This window comes from Phalacrocorax aristotelis, chromosome 8, assembly GCF_949628215.1.
Source record: "Phalacrocorax aristotelis chromosome 8, bGulAri2.1, whole genome shotgun sequence".
NCBI lineage: Eukaryota > Metazoa > Chordata > Aves > Suliformes > Phalacrocoracidae > Phalacrocorax > Phalacrocorax aristotelis.
In genome coordinates this window covers 24,390,947-24,403,578 of record NC_134283.1, presented here as the reverse complement: position 1 = coordinate 24,403,578, position 12,632 = coordinate 24,390,947, and the positions used below count along the sequence as shown (strand labels likewise).

The 12,632-nt window shown below is 47.9% G+C and overlaps 1 protein-coding gene across 2 annotated transcripts in view; it reads right to left on the bottom strand.

Annotated features, from left to right (window-relative positions):
* Positions 1-7,922: 7,922 nt before the first annotated feature.
* The window catches only part of ADRB2 (adrenoceptor beta 2), a 38,126-nt gene continuing 33,416 nt past the window's right edge, over positions 7,923-12,632 (bottom strand). For both annotated transcript variants that reach the window (XR_012662077.1, XM_075102014.1), the window contains exon 2: positions 7,923-11,517. Coding sequence is in view for 1 of the 2 variants with exons in the window: in XM_075102014.1 (XP_074958115.1) it covers positions 11,483-11,517 (35 nt within the window). In the remaining variant the exon portion in view is untranslated. The remainder of the gene's footprint in view (positions 11,518-12,632) is intronic.

Genomic DNA, 12,632 nt, shown 5'->3' with positions numbered 1-12,632 from the left:
CAGCCTGGGTTCCAGCAGTGGCAGGCATTTTGAGTATAAAATATACTCTATTCAATGTTTCATCTCCAAGTCCAAGTCCTTCTGCAAGTCTTTCTTCTTAAATCTTTTTTCCCATCTCCCTGCTGTCCCAGACATCCCTCAGCTGGTAGGAACAGTTCTCTAACCAAGAGTATACATGCTTTTTTCTCTCTCCCTAGAGATAGTTTCTTTTTTTTGAGATTAATTAAAGTTACCTTATTTTCACGTTGCAGCTGCTTGCCCAGATCAGAGGGAGGAAGCTCAGCATGTCAGGCTGTAGCAGAGCGCCAGACCCTGGGTGTCAGACCATAAACAGGGCATAAGATGAGCAACCAGGGCATGAACCTTCCTTCCTTTGCCTGGGGATGGGGATCCACATTGTTGGCCATACTCAGTGCTGCTCTGCAGAGCACTGCCTGCCAGGCAGGTGGGATAGCAGAACTTTACCTGACTGCACATAAAGGCACCATGGGTTGATTTAAGCAAAGCAGGGGGATTAATGCTGGGGAAGCTAGAAGAGGTGGATGTGTACTGGGGGCCATACAAACCCCATTTTCGGCACTATCCATCAGGCATCTGCTGCTCCAGGACTGAGCAGTGCCAGTATGCCCACAGTCCCCTCAGTGCCAGTCTCCCCATAGGACCACAGCACTCTGCCCCACTGCACCCTGTCTCCACCATCAGCAGAAAGAAACTGCAGCCTGGAGGAAGAACTTGCTCAGAGCAGGTTAAAGTCAGTGTGCACCATGTGTAACAACTTCTCAGGGGAAAAGAAGATGGGCTATTAACACTCTGCATTAGTGCCAGTTCCTCAGGGACACCCAGGGCACCCACATTAATACCCTAGGAGTGCATAAAGATTCATGTGGGCACAAGAGAGTCTGCATCGAATGAATGAATAGTGATGAGGCCATTATTTTATTGGACTTTCTGGAAATGCCAGCATTCCCTATGCAGTATTAGAATAGCCAGCGGCAGTGTTGCAGGCAGGCCACGAGGACTCAGTGAGCTGCTGGGACCTCCAAGTGTCCAAACCTCTGTGGATATAGGCTCCTACAGCCTGAATCCATGCCCAATGGGAGGTAGGACACCACTCTGGTTCTGCTGCGGTACTGCATGAAGGCTCCTCTCTGGACAAGGATGGCTTGCAGGAGAGTAGGACTTGACACTACCTTTGTACTGAGGCCGATATCCTGTCCCTGATGGTGGCACCTGATGTCCATCACCTGATGGGGAATACACAAAGCAAGCAAGCCCAGGCCAAATGCACAAGGTTTTCCTGATCCTCAGCCAAGTTAATAATAGAGCAGGATTCAAACCCAGAGAGCCACGTTGTATTTTAAGCTTATGGCAATTGGTTCAGGGGAGCCATTAGGCTGCACACATCAGGCTGGTTCCATGGCCATGGGAAGGTGGGAAGGCTGCAGAAAGGCTATGCAGGTGGAAGAAAGCCCCCCTTTCATTGCTCTCTGATACCCTCGTCTGGCTGAATCTAGAAGCTCAACCTCCCAAAGGACAGGACAAATCAACCCCAAATGGCTCCTCTTTAGCTTTTATAACAAATGGGTGGAGTTTGGGACCAGGAGTGCCTAAGCTAGGAAGGAAGGGACATGAAATATCCTGGAAACATGCCCATGGATAGATGGAGACTCCATTTCTTCTCACCAGTCATGTAGAAGATTGCAGGGACCAGCACTGAGCTGGAAGGCTCCTTCTGCAGTCTGTGGCAAGCAAATGAGGTGTAGGTAGGCTTTGAGGAAATGCATCCCCTGCTACAAGAAGAGCAAGAAAGCAAAGCAGTTTTATAAAGGGAGGTACTGCTCAGGCAGCTGCTCTATCAGGCAGGTATAGAGTGCTGAGCTAAGGGAAATTCACAGCAAAGAGAAAAAAACATACTTTAAAAACATGTTTGCTTACTCCAAAGTTATCCAGCAAGTGGTTTCCTATTAAAAGTAACCTTGGAGATACAGCCTGCACATTGGCACGGCATCACCCTGATTGGCTCCACAGTCACCAGCTGTGCCATGGTGATGCTGCTCTGGTACATACTGTAATTGTTAATCAGCACTATACAACACGCAACCACCACATGAATCAATGCTTAAATAAGGACAGGGAAGTCTTGGCGGATGAAATGGGTGTTCATTTCCATTCTGGGGACAGGCTTGTTCTGCTATTCCTGAGAAATATCCTGGATTTCTCCATGTGCTGAAGTTGAAGCGTGGCAGTTGTGACTCCCCAGCTCTGCATCTGCTGAAATCTTTCCCATGACACACGTGCAGCAGCATCTTACAGATAAACCTGGCTGCTTCTATCACCCTGCCAGCACTGCATTGCTTCAGAGCTGTGGGGCTCAGGGGTAGCAGGGGTGTTGGCCACTTTTTTTTCTGGGTGCGCATCCATTACAAAAGTATGTTTTACGAAGCAATCACAAAGAGGAAGAAAATGGGGGCAAAACCAGAACCATGCACTTCCCGCGAGGTTTCAGAGCATTTGCCTCAGGGGAGCTGCTTTGCTTTCAGCCTCCTTATGCTAGCTTTATCTCCTTTGCCCAACCCCACTGCCTTTGTCCATCACACTGGTGCCATGTTTTGTCCATCCCTTTTTAGGCAATCCTTTTGGCTGGGAGAAACACACCTCAGCTGCTGGGGAGGCCAAGAGGAGGAGATTGCCCTTATCCACATGTTAAAAAGCACTGATGAGGCTTCAGGGCTTGGCACAAGCATCTTGCAGGCTAATGGTCCCCTCTCCCTCCATGAACCAAAAGAGGGGAAGGTGCAGGCAGAGTCATGGCCTCAGGTGGCAGAAGAAGTGGCATGTTTGTTCGCAGCAGGAAGAAAAAAAATAGTCTTTGAAAGCTTTTCAGGGACTTGCCCTGACAGTGTATATTTATTAAGGGTGCAAGCTTTGGAGCTCCTCTGACATCCATGGGTGCCACCACAAGATCTGGCTCCTATCGACAAGAAAATCCTCTGCTGTGAAGTTCATCTGTTGGTATTTCTCATCTGCGCAATGACTGTCCCTTTTCAGTCAACTTCCTTGATCCTAGAAAAAGCATCTCTTCCTCCTGCTTCCCTCCTTCAAGCACCCATTAGGGTCTCTGCCACTCTCTCATATCCCAGCCCCGTGTAGATGCAGGACACTTTACTCAGCATCACATGGGCAGAGAAGACTTGGCCTCTGGCCGGCACTTTTCAGCCATCCGAGAATTGCTGCAAACTTGCCATTATTGTCCCCATTGCTGTTGGTGGTGAGCTCTGTGCATGTTGCTCTGGACCTGCTCTCTCCATGCCTGAGAAGGTCCAGGTTAGCCCTTCCTGCCCCCAGCTGGGGCAGATCTTGTTGCTGAGCAAATCTGAGCCCTCTCTGTTTATAACAAGCCTGACTCTTTTGCATTTAGGGGCATGCTAATCCTTCCTGCCCTCAAGCATGCTCCAAAAATAGCACTGAGCCTCCAGTGAGCACAACCTCAACAGCAACAGGTGCTGTTCTGGAGCTGCCACAGCTGATTGGGTTGCTCGGAGCCCACCAGCACCCCAGCTGCTGGCAAACACAGGGTAATTTCTCATGCCATTATCCCATGGCTTGCTGCCAGGCACACATGGGATGCATCAGAGGCTGGGATGCAGATGGCTCCACAGGAGGGCAAGCAAGGGCTCCACCTCTTCTACCTGTCCTACCAAAAACCATACTGTGCCTGGCTTCCTGCAGGGTGTGGGATGTCTGTGCAGCACGAGGGCTTGATTGCCAGGTGGGATTCCCAGGCTGTTTGCCAAAACCATCCAGAGTTTGTACAAGGACCAGCATGAAGTACTCAACTACAGCCACAGAATAGAGAGCTGGAAGTGCCATTTAACTCTGGTTAGCCACAATTTGGGAATCAAAGAGTCAGATTCCATTAAAATTATCTTCTTCTCAAAAAAAAAAAAGTAATTTCTGATTACAATTTCTTAGGGCAATCTCTGAAACATGGCAAACTTCATTTTGGATTGACGTATTCATTTTACCTTGGTTTTCATGATAAAAGTGAAATGAAAAATTTAATTTCCTCTTTGTGTTGTCCCTGAATGCACTCATCTAGATGATGCTGAGGGTGTTCTTGTTTATTCCCTCCCATCCTGTTTTTTAAGAAAAGCAGTCACAAAACTTCTCCAGCTGAAGGGGTGTAGGAGAAATTGGAACAGTCTGTGCCACTTAGCATTAGCAAGGCGAAGGGGAAGAATGTGGCAATGGAGATGTGACTTATTTGTTTTTTAAAAAGAAACATCTGAAATGATTTTTCAAAGATGACATATATTCCCTTAAAAAAAAAAACAAAAACAAAACCTTCCCAAAAATCTGCCTTTGGAAGCGTGGTGCTCATTGTCCAATTGCTTTCTGGTTCTACAATTTTTGCATGTTTCTTGCAAGAAGCAGCAGCCAATGCTCCTGCTGGGCTTGCACAGCAGTCAGACATATGTGGGGATGCAAACAGGAATGTGCAGTTCCAAAAAGCAGGGCATTGCTCTATTCCTTGCCATTGGAGGCCTGGCACCAGGGGCAAAATAAACCTCTGCCATAGAGCCTGGTCCCCATTGCTGTACCAGTGCAGGGCCATTGAAAAGGCTGTGGAGAGCAGAGTGAGTGGCCAGGACTTGTCTGATCAAATGTCTCCAGCTGAGCTACTCCAAAACACTTTTGTAATCTTGGTAGAAAAATAGCCCGTCTAGAGAGGCAGCTTATCCTAGAATAGGATAGTCAAAATTTCCTGATGTTTAGCTGACCTCTGCTTAACCAGGGTATACACTTAGATGCTGTTTGCTTCCCCTGGGATGTCTCCTCTGCAGGTCTTTTATTCCCCTACTTACCCCTCCTTGCCTTTTTAGATCTTGAGCTTTGCAGGACCGGACCATTTTCCACATAGCTGGTGCGGTACTCAGAGCTGTGGAGCTCCCTGCTTCGGTTGCCTGGTTGCTATTGTCATTGCAAACACAGCTAATAGTCATCTTCACCCCTGGACACCCATACAACCCTTCCATTGGCTTGGGTAGGCTTTGAATGAGGATTAACTCTGAAAACACACTCCCCATGCAGGCTGCAGTCAAGACTAGCAGCGAATAGTTAATGGTTAACAAAGCATTAAATATTTCTCTACTCTTTCAGTTTCCAGCCACAACAGTATTTAGAGAAGCAGCATGATAAACCAGCCTGGTGTTTGTAATGCCTGGATACATTTTCTATTATTTTTTGTGTTTTAATTACCATAATTTCCATTTCTGTAACAACCCTTCTTCCTGTTTTTAATTTCCTGCTGTCAGATGACAGCCTGGTTTGTGCAGATTCATATTTTCATGATGAATTTCACTGACTGACGTGTACAAAAAGAAAAGCAGACAAGTAACCCATCCCCCATCACCTCCCTAGATGATGAGGCAAAACCATTCCCCTTAGCATCAGGATTCTGCAATCGAAAGGTTACCCCTTCTATCAATTTCCATGGATACCAAAACAGAGCATCTGGGATTTGAACATTCCCCCATAGTAATCAAAACTATGGTAAATTACCAGCATGAAGTTATTTAATCCAACATTTCCTGGGATTTGTGCCTATAGAATTGAAAGCAAATTAGTTTGGAAGACCCAGAAATCACCTTCTGCCTTAGGAAGGCAGAGTGGCGCCAGCTGGGGCTGTCAGAAGATGTTCAGGAATAATATTGTTGTGGTGGCAGCAGCACCTTTCTGGGTGGTGTCAGGCCAGGGAAGCATGACCAGGGAAAGGGACACATCCTCCAGAAGGCATATAAGGCAGGGAAAGTGCCTGCTGCTTATGCCTAACTATGTGATTTTCAAAAGGATGCTAAGAGTTGGAGGACCATTGAATGACGCGATGTGGCTGCAGCTGGGAGGCACCATGGCTCTTGGAACAGTGTGGGAACTGAGCCTCCCTTGAGGGCATGGTCCCCCAAATCCTCCTCCATTCTCCAGGAAAATCCATGCCTAGAAGCAACAGGGCGCTGCAGGAAGGCATCCTACAAGGGTTGCTGGGGACTCGGAGCCCTGCCTGTGTGGCAGCTAACAAAAAGTCCTTCGAAGTTGCAGCTGGAGCAAGCGAACACTTCTTTCCTCCTCTTTTGCTGCTGGCTCTACATGAAAAGCCCGACTTCTCTGTAGCCTCTGCTATTTGCCAGGTAGCATGAAAACTAGCCAGATGTGGACTTTTTAATTAACCTGTTTACATTTGCAGTTATAAGGCATCTCATCTGTTTCATGAGGTGATGGTGCCAGACCCTCAAATAAACAAACAGGTGAGAAAACAAGGAGCAAAGAGTGAATCTGATGCTGGGTGTGGGTGGAAAGGGATCATTTAGTTCCCAGAAGGATTAAACTGACTCGTAAAATAGCCCCATTCAGACAGCAGCATTTGTGAGCACTAAGGTCTTAGCTTAACAATGTTCTTTACCAGCCATTTGAAAAAGTGATTTTACATGCTGCTCTCAAGAGGTTTAAGTTGCCATAATTCATGTTCATACCTCTAACCATGAAAGGATGAAGAAAAGGTCTATTGCAGCTATGTGCTGCAATAATCTCTGTGCAGCTCTTTTCTCTGGATTGCTTTAAAGCTTTAGGAACTTTAGAAAGACACCTGGACAGATCCTGGGATGCTTGGAGGCAGTGGGGTTTTGTGTGCTCTTGGCAAATAAGGCTCACAATTTATCCAGTCCCAAAACCCAGGGCTGACCCCAGAACTCAGTAAATCCAGATACAAAGTCTAGGAGGTGGAGAAAATCCATCCTGTTAGCTTGCTGGAGGCCTGCAGAGGTTAGACAAGCCTCTTTAATGTGTATGGGTAGGTACTCAGGTCTGCACGTGGCTGGCACAGAAGTGCCTGAGCCATAACTGTCTTTGGAAATGTGCTTAGAAAGCAGGGTTGTGTTGCTGAGTTTTTGTAGTTCGCAGTCACACTAAGAAGTGGAGGTACGGCACCATGAAGACCTGCATATATTCATGCAGCAGTTCAAGGCTGTTTCTGTTCCTTAATAAAAGACATACCAAATTCCCATCAGCTCTTCATGCAGGTCCCACCAGAGGACTGGTCCCCAGGCTGTGTGAACCTGCAGCGTGCATGCTGCCTAAAGCTCCATGCTCATGGGCAGCCAGAGAACAGGCTGCTGAGAGACATAGAGCACAACCATTGCCTTGAACCTCTTTATATATTAGGGCCCTCCAGGCCCCCCAATGTTTTAAATTTGGGTGATTAATTTTCTAATCATGAATTCTGTTGGAAGTGTGTAATTTTGATTCTTTCGTTGCTTAGGGACCAAGTTCTTCCCCTGACAATTGCTTCTGAAAAGCTGTAATGTTGTCATTGCCACCCTGTCCCACATCACCGGGCACAACAGCTAGGGATTAAGATGAGGAACTAAGGAGCCTTCTGCTCTATCACTGATTTGAAGTTTAGGCAAAGAACCAGCCCTCAGGACCATACACTGCCATGTAGGAGACTCCAGATTCCTCTGTTGTCATCCTGTGAAACCCTTGTGAGACACAGCTCCCTCTTTCATCTGTCTTTTTTTTCTCCTCCTTGGTTTCTTTGACCTGACCTTCTCCTGCTCTGCAACACAGTGCCTGCGGGACTGGTACTACATGGACTGCCTTGCTGTTGCTCAGCTCCTCTCTAGCCTTGTCCCACAGTGCCTGGACATATTGCAATCCATTACCCATCAGCATCAGCAAGCTTCATGGACATGCCCTGCAACTTGCTCTGCTGCACTTTGTGTTTTGACTTCTCCTGGTTATTCTGCTTCCATTCAACCTCTCCCCCAGGTAGCACTAGCACCTCCCCACCGGCTCCCACCATCCAGGTGCAGTCCCTTTCTTCGGTACCACTCGATGAATAGAATAAAAAAGAAGAATGGGAAGAGGAGGACTTTTCATTCTTTATTTGTAGGAACAATTTGTTCAGTGAGAATAACAGAGCTCTTACAATCACAACGGTGCTCCAGCCAAGTGCTGTACACAAAGGCCCCCCAAGCAAGTGTTCCACATGCACTGAGCCTGCTGAGGCCCCGTGCTGCTCGTGGTGCGCAGGGATCCCTCCATGTGAAGCTGCGGCTCCAGCTCACAAATACGATTTCCAGGCAGGACAGACCACAGCTCCCTGACGCAGCATGGACCTCTGCCCCTGACCAATCCCAGGTACAGCTGCACAGGCAATATTGGAGCATCACCCACCTCCATTGCTCAGTTTGGGCTTTGCTGAGATGGAAATTTTGGTGTGTACTGTCCCTAGCAGGTGTTCACTCCTCGCAGTATATTCTCACTGCCAAGGCTGATGTGCTTTCGGACATATGTCTGTGTCTGCCCCTTTCCTGTGCCCCATGTGCTTTACAATGAGGGGACAGCAGCTCCATAGCTGCTGGGAAGACTGGGCATTGCCAGAGGTTCCAGCTGCTCCACTGGTGGGTATGGATCCCTGACAAACTCTGCATGGTTGAATTAACAGGCTCATTCTGTGCCGAACTACAGGAAGGACAGGGAGCAGCAGCAATCAGGGAGCCAGAGAAGTTCTTAGAGGAGGAAAGAGGAGTGCAGGTCAAGTGGTAGATCCTGACCAGGACATAATGAGCAACAGGTATTTGAAGAGCATCATTAGGAATAACGGAATGAAGTTTTCAGGAGGAAGTGCAGGTGGAATATCAATAGCAGCTCCTGACTTGGACTACAGAGCAATCCTCCAAAGGACAGCACAAAACCCTTCATGTCAGGGCATTTTAAAATAGACCTAGCACACCACCAAGAAATGTAATACATGGAACAAGCCTGAAGGGTCATAGGCAGGTGGGTTGGTAATACATCTCTTCTATCTCCAACTCGTACAACTCTGCAAGGAAGCAATCAGCAAGAAGCAGGTCACTGCTCTTGGGCCATGCTGGCATATTATCAGAACAAGTGTATCCATTTAATTTACTGCAACCTGCTTTTGCACATGAGAGGATTTGTGAGAAAAAGAACTACAACTATCCCATACGTGTCTCTAACCTGAAAACTAATCCCACGGGCAGTGTTTTCAGTACATAATATAACTAGAGCCAGCCAGGAATCTTCTGAGGATCAGGTTTTGGTTGGGAAATATTTCCCTTTGGCAGCCACATGGGTTTGGACAAAGCCTTGGTGGGGCATTTCAGAGGGAAGGGTATGGGAGAAGCCAGGTTTCCCTGGGGCAGCCAAGAGCCCTGCCAATGGATGCCCGGGCACCCTGGCTCCCTCCTGAGTGTGGGAGTGCAGCAGGGCACAAGAGTGCCTCCCTCTCCCAGAGAAACAGCTCCCCTCTGCACTGGGACACACAAGCTTTCCATAAAATGTGATACCTCACCATGAGTGGATGCTGCTGGTGTGCCAGTGTTTTAGCAAAATGGGTAGGAACAGCCAAAGCTGAGCATGAACAGCACAGCTACCACATTGTCTAGAGATGTTCGTGTCTGCTGGTCTCAATTGGCTGTGTTAAATGGGCTGGTACACAGATATATCTTTTGGACAGAGCAGAAAATGCTGCCAGGTGTTAAACCTCTGTGAGCGCACTAGTGGGAACTTGCCTGGCTGGGGATACAGCCGTCTATGAATGTCCAAAGCCAGGATGTACACATAGTAAGTTCATTACACATTTCATTTACGCTTCATTACGCGTTTCTTATTTCTTTTTTCTCATGCACTACATTTCTTCATTTGCTTCAGCGCTGGGAGGACACTATCTGGGCAAGCAACTTGCACAGAGATACATACCCTGCATAAGCACAGTTGCACCAAGAAAATCTGGCTAGAGGGACACTGCAGAGCTTATGCAGCCTACAGCTGTCCTGCTGTCCTTCCCAAAAAAGGTTTGCCCAGATTGTTCTTAATTCTTACAAGATCAAAACTGCACACTCACCCTAGGGGAAAGTATTTCTGGTTTAACTGCAGCCTTTTCCTCCTGCCTCATATGCACCCACCATGTGCATGCCTGACCCAGCCTGCTCAAGGCAAACACCTGCCCCTTTGCCCGCTCCCGTCACACAAACACACAAAATGCACACTCTCTCTCCCTGTCCTCTCTCGGCTGCGGATGTTTGTGGGGAGCGTGCTCTGTTAGCAGCTTTGCATCGAGCAGCAAGAAAATAAATAAATATGATTGCACATGAGGGAAGGGGTTAGCAGCTGGAAGCCTGAGAGAGAAGGTCTGATATGGGGCTCCTGGCACAGTTGAGTACCAGCAGGTTTCACCCAGGCCTCCAAGAGCAGCTTGGTGAACGGACACCTGCAGCTGCCCAGCTGGGCATGACAGTCCGCAGCTGGGACACCACCTGCAATTAAGAGGTGCACATTTTCCTATGGTTTTGAATGAGTTTTCCTACTATTTTCTGCCTGAGTCGCTGTCACTCTCTCCATCTCCTCCTCTGCTTAATGAGTCTTTTACAATCCAGGATGCAGGATCTGAGTATGCAGCAGGCCAGCATGGTAATTTCCACAGCTACAGGAGAGGGATGGATGCTCTGTGTTAAAACTTGGCCACCAGGTGTGGCTGGTTGTGCTAGCATGTGGTTGTTTGCAAGTAGAAGGTTTGCCAGGTTCAAGCCTTTCTCCTGTCTGAAGTCCAGGCATTATGGTTGTAGATTTGTTGGCATAAGGGAAAAAACAAAGACCACATTATATCTGCACTGTGCAATGTTAGCCCCATCTAGCTATGGCACTGCACTGGGCAGCACAGTTGCACACTGAGCAGGATTTGCCCTCTGCTAGTACTTCTGCTTGTTTGTGGGGGTCTGGGCTCCACCTCCACATGCAGTACACATAGGCCTAGAGAGAAAAAGAGGTAGACAGAGAAGACACAAGAAGGAGAAACAAGCACAGAATAAATCAAAGCAATCTTCCACGCTCCTTCTCTCTCAGTCTTGGTCATACTTCTGTTTCGTCTGGACCCCCAGCCAGGGCATGGACAGGCAGCTGTGAGCACGTCCTGCCGGTCTCCTGACCTGACCGTAAGGCAGTGACCTTGCTGTGCCTCTTCCAAACCAGCCACTGGAGACAGCCACGTGGTCCTGATACCCCCTTCCCTTTTGAAAGTGCTTTCCAGGAATGCTGTGCCAGGGAAACACCTTTGCACCTTTTGTGGTGATTTGGACGTTCACCTCCTTCAGTTCACAGGACTCCTGTAGTTTCTTTTCAGAGCTGGTTTTATATGCAGTGACTCCTGCAAAGTGCCTCTCTTAGTGCCGGTCCCCTATCTGTGTCCTCTGAGGCTAGTAAAGCCTTTCCTGGTCCCTAGGTTATCCTTCATCAGCTTCTCCTTCAGGTGATGCATGATGGGCTATGGGTTGGGACGAAGATATTTGCCACACTGCCAATCACTTCCCACAGCATCCCTAGGCTCAGAGAAGCAAGGCCATGCTCCCACTCAATCTCTTCAGAGCCCTCATGAGTTCAGGATGATGAGGAAAAGAGGTCAGCACATTCAGCTCTCAACCATTCCTGGACACCCAGGGATCTCTGTGGAACAGAGAAAGAAAGAAAAAAAGCAACAGTTTAGCACGATAGAGGTTGGGGTAAAGGAGGGATTCAGGTGCTGAAGCCAAGAGAGAGATTACACATTCACTAGGACTTGCTGGTCCTGCCTGGTGTATACCATGTCCACTGGCTCCATCTTGGCCTTCAGGCACCCTCCCCAGCTGCTGTTGAACACCCCCCTGAAGGAGTCAGTGGATAAAAGACGACCAGGAGCAGCCCACCCTCTCCATGCCCAGTGGTGCCCTGCCCATACATGCCACCACATGCCAGTGTGGATCCTCCTCGAGGCGGGTGAGCTTCTTCCCCCATGCTTTGCAGTGATGTTTCCACAATGCTGTTGCATTCCTGAGCTGTGTGAGCAGGATGATTGACCGAGGCATTCAGCAGGGGTTGTATCCCCTGGACAGCTGCGTGCTTTAGTACCCAATTGATGATTTTCCTGCAGTAGCTACCAAAAAGCAAATCTTCTTTGCATGAAATAATTGGAATAAACAGATGCATCTCTACATATACATTCAGGTCAGCTGCCCCAGAGACGGCAACACATTTCCTTCTGGTTTTAATATCTGTGAATCTACAAAAGGGAAGAAACAGGGTTTTTTCTTGATTGTGTAGATACCCGAAGGACAGACATGTTAAATGGAAAAATGGGAAATTAACCTTGAGATAGAGAAAGGAACAAGTACTAGATATGCCTGTGCTTTTATTTATTTGAAAGTGGTATTTTAACAAGTACATATCAAAAATTATGGTCGGGGGGGGGGGGGGGGCGGCGAGAAAGCAGCATTTAAAACAGAATGGATCTGCAGAAAGGAAAGAAACATCTCTGTTCTTTGGGAACACAATGCCTCTCTCAGAATAAATCTGGGTATCCAAAATCAAATTGTATTTCTTGTGCAAATCACAGATGAAGTTCCAACATGAGAGGGATGATTTACAGCAGTGTCAGTTGCCAGCATCTCTTTAAAAAGACTACTCACACTCCATCTGCCCTGCAAAGTGTATCCATCCTTCCTTCCTTCCTTCCTTCCTTCCTTCCTTCCTTCCTTCCTTCCTTCCTTCCTTCCTTCCTTCCTTCCTTCCTTCCTTCCTTCCTT